Here is a 6,459-nt window from a genome sequence, read left to right as displayed (position 1 = left end):
AATAATTACTGAGTATTTGCTATGCACCAGGTGCGGTACTAAGTTAGACTTTATAGCACCTCATTTAAATTTCTCAGCAGTCTTTTCAGATATTTAAGGAGCTCTGGTAGCGTAGTGGTTACGAATTGGGCTGCGAACCTTAAGGTCAGCGGTTCGAAACTACCAGCCGCTCCGCGGGAGAAAGATGAGGCTTTCTACTCCCGTAAAGATTTACACCCTTGGAAACCCTGTACAGGGTCGCTATGGGTTGGACCCGACTCGATGGCACTTAACAACAACAACAATTGTCATAATAATGATGTATACAAGCCACCCCACACCTTGGAGGTGTGAGAGTGTACCTTGCATGTGGAAGGTGAGTGAACCAAATATTTTGGGACTGGTAAGGTGGTAGTCAGGAGCCCTGGTGGCACAGTGAGCTAAGTATTGGGCTGTTAACCTACTTAGCAGTTCTAACCCACCAGCCTCTCTGCAGGAGAAAGACGAGGCAGCTGGCTTCTGTCCAGATTTACAGCCTCACAAACCTTATGGAGAAGTTCAACTCTGTCCTATCCTGTATCTAAGAGTTGGAATCAACATGATGGCAGTGAGTTTGTTTGTTTGTGGGTTTTTTTTATTTTGGATTTAGGGTGGTTGTCATTTGGTGCTGTTTACCAAATATTTCTGGCTTCCTTCCTTCTTAGCTTGTTACAGGATTATACTTTCCTGCATATTTAGAGTTAAATGTAGTCATACCACTTGCTTTAGCCAATGAAATAGGACATGTGTCTCTTCTGGGGAAGCTTTAATAGAACCACTGCATGGTTTGGCATGCTGTCATTTGCCATCTGCCACAGTGGCCAATGATGTTCTAAGATTGAGGCAGCTCCACTGGTCTTTGGAGTGGGAAATGTCACATAGCAGAGTCCACAGTGACCCATTTTGGAGATATAGTAGGAGTAGGAAATAAACCAGTATGGCCTTGAGTCACTGAGATTTGGGGGGTTTAATGATATTATAGCCTGACTTAGCTTTTTCTGACAGATTTTGTAGTGAAGATAACTCTAGACAGAGTATGACATGTGTTGGACTTGACATTTCAGATCATTGTCATGTCAGAATGAATGATTTTGTGTCCAAGGACAGTAGTGTTCTCAAGGGTTGGTACCATATAGAGGACACAGATTTTATACTGCAGATGAAGAGCAGGGGCAAGGTGGTTGAGAATTTGACCAGAGTGTAGAGGCAGCTGTAGAGTAGAGAAAAGATTTGTTAGGAATAGTTGTAGTAGTTTAATAGGGCTGTGGTTGTGGACGTACAAAAGAAGTAAGGAAGAAGGGACAACCCGAGTTCAAATTGATGCTACTTGACGATCAGTTGGAGGTGGGAGGTATGGGAGAGGGGGGAATTGAAGATGATGCTGAAATAATCAGGGGGAGCTTGTGAGCCTTAGTTTTGCTTTGGGCTTTATGTTTGTCTTAACAGTTTTTAAGGATGATTAGAAATCAAGGATGATTGTTTTCTCCAGGGCTGGGAACACAGATATTTTTGGTTGCTAAAGCCAAAATATTTTTGGTTGTTCCCCCTTTTCATTCTGAGTCTCAGTGGAAAGGGAGTGAATCTAGTGGAACAAATTTTTACTTTTGTTTTCTCCTCTGAAGTGTTGTGAAGGCTGGGGACTGCACATCAAAGGCAGGGTTCTTGGCAGAGAGGAGGAATTGTCAACATTCACCTGCTCCATGCATTTTTGGACATTGAAAAGATAAGAGAGGAGGGTGAATCATCAAACTATTGGGATTTGGTGACTTTTCACATAACTTTTCAAAGTCATGTACTTAACACAATTTAGACACATTACTGAGAAAACCAAGAATTTATATTAAAAGTATCTGTAAGTAGAACCAGGCTAATAAATAATGGATAATTCATGAAATGCCATCACCCAGCAAAGAGCTCTTAAGTTATCTCTTAGAAGGTTAGAAGCATCTTCAGATGTTTAAAACTTTATTGAAACATGTTGTGTGAAAGATGTCAAACATTGGTTCTCTAACCTTCTTAGTCCCAATCCCTAGGTATAATTTTCTATTGTCTTACTATCCTGCAAAGGAGCTTTTGGGAGCATAGTGGGTTATCTGTTGAGTTGCTAACCACAAAGTCAGCAGTTCAAATCTACCAGCTGTTCTGAGGAGAAAGATGAGGAATTTTGCTCATGCAAAGATTTACAGGTTGGGAAAGATTTACAGGGTAGCTATGAATCACAACCAACTTGACCTAACAACTATCCTTCAAGTTATAGTTGTTCAATTTTTTTCTCTCTTGGATGCCTTTGGACTCCACGTCTACTTTTTAAATAAGATCGAATGAATTTCTGTTAACCTTCCATCCCAAGAAACATACCCTGATGAAAATAGATAATCTCAGTAGGGAAGGAATAAGAACCGACACACTTAGATCTGTACCACTGTTTATAGTAAGATTCAAGCGAGATCTGTAGACAGCAGCATCGCCTGGAACTTGTAAGAAATGATTCTTGGGCTTCAGGACCTACATAAAGAATCAGAAACAGGTTGGGGCCACAAAATCTATCAAAAGATGACTCTGAAGCATGCTAAAATTTGAGGACTAGGGAAACTTCATAGAAATAACCCATCTTTACTGGTGTTGTGAGATTTGGGAGATGACCTGCTATCTAAGAAGAGAGAAATCATGAGATGTGGGTATTGTGACCAGCAGCAAATCACTTACCTCGGATACCATAGTTTCTTCACCTTTGAAATTGGGCAGTTAGACTTGTCATCAGTTCAAATTTGTTGTTGATACTGTTAAGTGCAGTTGCGTCAGTTCTGATTCACAGCGACCCTGTATAGGGTTTCTGAGGAGCGCCTGGTGAGTTTGAGCTGCCGACCTTGTGATTCAAATCGACCTTGCAGTCCAGTGCATTATCTCGCAGCTCCACACCAGGACTCAAGTTCAAATTTAAGGGTCCAGAAAGTAGTTGAAGCAGTCATGGTGTGGTGCTGTGGGTTAATGTGCTGGTCTGCAAGGTCAGTTTGAATCTCAAGGTCAGTGGTTCAAATACACCAGCTGCTCCTCAGAAAACCTATATAGGGTAGCCATGGGTAGGAACAGACTCGATGGCACTTAACAATGACAACAACAAAGTAGTTGAAGAGGTTTATTGACTATGTTTAGTATTTCAGAATGCTACCTAGAAATTATAAGGATTCTATTTCAGTATGATCCATAAATTGACCAAATATCCTGTTTATTAGTTTGGGACCAAACTAATAAACAAATCTCACAGGCATTCATTTTCAATGATCCGTGCTTATTATAGGAGTCCTGGTGTGGTGCTGCAGACTGCAAGGTCTGTTTGAACTCAAGGTCTGCGGTTCAAGCTAAGCAGTTGTTCCTTGGAAACCCTATACAAGGTTGCTATGAGTAGGAACTGACTTGACGGCACTTAACAACCACAATTTAACAGTCATAGGGTTTGGTCTCTCAAGTAGTGCTTTATGAACTAAATTCTATAAAATCAGAATGAAAATACAGTGCACTGCTTATTAACTAGAATCTCCAATGGGTCCAAAGGAAGACAATAGAGCTCACGTTTTTAAGCAGATATCTCATTTGATGCAGTCTTTGATTCCCACAAATAAAGGATATTCAGCATAGAGACCAGGTGGCCACAACCCTGTACTTGGCTTGTTAGTGCTTCTGTGGATGACAGCCTTCCTCAGAAATCTGTGTGGTTTCAATTATTTATGATTTTCTGCTCAGACTGGATGTGGTTCCTTTGGTCCATTGACAGACCCCGCTGTGTCTGTGTGTGTGGTATGTTCAGTCTGTTTATTGGCAGTGCAAAACTCAGCAGTGTGGCAGGCGAAGTCACACTTTAACAGATGGTATAGACCAGGGAAGGTATCCCTTGGGGTACATGGGGGAACTTGAGGTCAGGCAAATGAGATGGTGCCAGGAACCTTCCAAGTGCTTCAAAATTCTCTTCCTTAGAATGATCCTTTGGTATCCTGATTCAGTGTTGAATACGTTTAAGGAGAACAGGTTGCTGACTTCCTGCTGTGATGGCCTGTTAGAGAAGGGAGAGAAAAGCAATGCTGCCTGTCATTCCAGAAGGGAAATGAATCAAGGGACCTTGGTTTCCTTTAAACCCTGTCTATTGTCTCTGCTTGTGGGATTGCTAATCCAAAGGCCACCCTTCTAAAATCTGAGCTCTAGGGCCAGACAGATGAAGGAGCAAGAGAACAGACCAAACCTTTATTAGTTCACAGAACTCCGATTCTTTATTAATCACAGCTTGCTCACAATGACATACAGGAAAATAGCACTAATGAGGATTAAATATGCAGGCAGCAACCTTCAGGAGTTGGGGAGGAAAAACGACTTCAAAACTGCGACTAGGTACTTATGGTGGGTATCTGGCGAGTCTCTTAATTGGCACAAATGCCCTGCCTAGCCCCCTTGACTGCATCAGCCCTCACAGATGGAGGTTTTCGTTTTCATTTTTCTTTAACAGGCAGGATTGCCTCACACTGGGGAAGAAAGACCAGCTTGACTGTAAGTCCGCAGTGCTTTTGAGTTTGTTTTCGCGCAGTTTCCAAGTGAAAAGATATTCAGTAGAATCATCAACTTGTACTATAGGTAAGAGTTTAAAATGAACATCATCAATCATGGCATCCACAAATAAGCCACCTGACACATTAATTCATTCCATCAAAAGAACTTAAAACTAAAGAATGAAGCCCACTTTATGAAGAACGTTTTTGCGACTGCTTAGCCCATTTGGGTTTGGATTTGTGTTCAGCACTTTTTACTTCTACCCAGATTGAGATCTGTCTTTTCATCCATCCCTTTTTAAAGCCAAAACACATTTGTAGCACATAATCTAGTAGAAGCCAAAGTAAATGCAATGATTGGTGGTTTTTCTTAGTCTGGTTTTGTAGTTTCTGTGTGGTAAATAGATTATGAGTAAACAAATGTGGAGTTTCATGTAGAATTATAATACCTGTGGGTGATCTAGGCATGGTCTTAATCAAGCTCAGAGATTACAAAGCTGTTTAGGTCATTAGGCAATGGTGGGTTTCTAGCACCATAGGCTGTCTACTGACCTCATTTTCCTGTTGTAATGAAAAGGGCAGGGAATGGAGTTAGACATGGGAGCTTTAAAAAGAACAGACCTAGCAAATTCATTTGAGTGGAAAGACACAACATCAAAAGCCTGTTACAGGACATGTAAGATTATGAAATAACTTGCATAATGCAATACTTGTATTTTTTAACAAAAATGTAAGTATTTACAAAATAAGATCCAAGGTATTTTTTAAACATCAAGCAAAACATTCTGCAAAGAGACCGCATTGATTTTTTAAAATTTTTGTTTCTTTTTTTTTTAAATTTTTTATAATGAGTTCTTTTATTAAACCGTGTCATACATTTCCCATACTGATATCGCATGATCCATTATAATATAGGCAGGGGGAATTACTAGTGGTGGGGCGTGCCATATCCTCCAGAGCCTCAGCCAGACAGTTCAACCTGGAGCTCCTTGTTCCTGCGCACCTCGGCAGCATGCCTCTCCTAGAAAACACCAACGGGAGAAAGGTCACATAGACTCCTTGACTGGCCACACAGACAACTAGGAGAGCTGGCTCATTCCTTTGTAGACCGTGCACTGCACTGCAAGTCACTGCATTTAGCTTCTACCTTTAGGAATTACTCTCATTTTACAAGAAATGAAAAAAATCCACTCATCTGTTGATGGGCATTTTGGACGATTCCATCTCTGGCTAGTGTGAACCAATGTCTCAGTGAACAGTGGTGTATGAACAAATGTTCGTGTTCCTGCTTTTAATTCTTGGGACTCGCTGTTGAGGGCATTGAACTCACTGTTAAAGGTGATGGAAAAATTTGGAAATGAGTAGCGGTGATGGATGCATAATGTGTTGAATGTAATTAATGGAACTTAACTGTACAAAAATGAGTTGAAATGACAAGTTTTTGGTTATATATACGTATGTGGGCACACAGACATATATGAAAGGATTTAAAAACTTTATGGAAAAATTCCATTATCTTTAAATTTCATTTTTCCATGAACCTTTTGAAGCCCCCTTGTTTGTATGTGTGTGTATGTTACTGAGTCATAGTATAATGCTGTAGGATAACCACTGGACTGCTAACTGCAAGATTGGCAGCTCAAACCCACCAGCCGCTTCTTGGAACACCTACATAAAGTCACTATGAGTTGGAAACAACTCGATGGCACTTGACAAGAACACAGGAAGTTGGGACTCATAATGACCCTGTATAGGGTTTCCAAAGCTGTAAATCTTTGCAGGAACAGAAAGTCTCATGTTTGTCTTGGGAACAAAAAGTCTCATGTTTGTCTTGGGGACTGCCTAGAGGACGCTAACTGCTGACCTTGTGGTTTGCAGTCCAGTGCTTATGCTACAGAGTCACCTT

The 6,459-nt window shown here is 40.9% G+C and overlaps 1 protein-coding gene across 1 annotated transcript in view; it reads right to left on the bottom strand.

Annotated features, from left to right (window-relative positions):
* Positions 1 to 5,391: 5,391 nt before the first annotated feature.
* Positions 5,392 to 6,459, bottom strand: part of STMN2 (stathmin-like 2) — a 60,591-nt gene continuing 59,523 nt past the window's right edge. The window contains exon 5 of the mRNA XM_006830799.1: positions 5,392 to 5,574. Within this exon, the coding sequence (XP_006830862.1) occupies positions 5,515 to 5,574 (60 nt within the window). The 3' untranslated portion in view covers positions 5,392 to 5,514. The remainder of the gene's footprint in view (positions 5,575 to 6,459) is intronic.

The sequence above is a fragment of the Chrysochloris asiatica genome, unplaced genomic scaffold, assembly GCF_000296735.1.
Source record: "Chrysochloris asiatica unplaced genomic scaffold, ChrAsi1.0 scaffold00001, whole genome shotgun sequence".
Taxonomy (NCBI): Eukaryota; Metazoa; Chordata; class Mammalia; order Afrosoricida; family Chrysochloridae; genus Chrysochloris; species Chrysochloris asiatica.
This window is presented reverse-complemented; position numbering and strand designations above follow the sequence as displayed.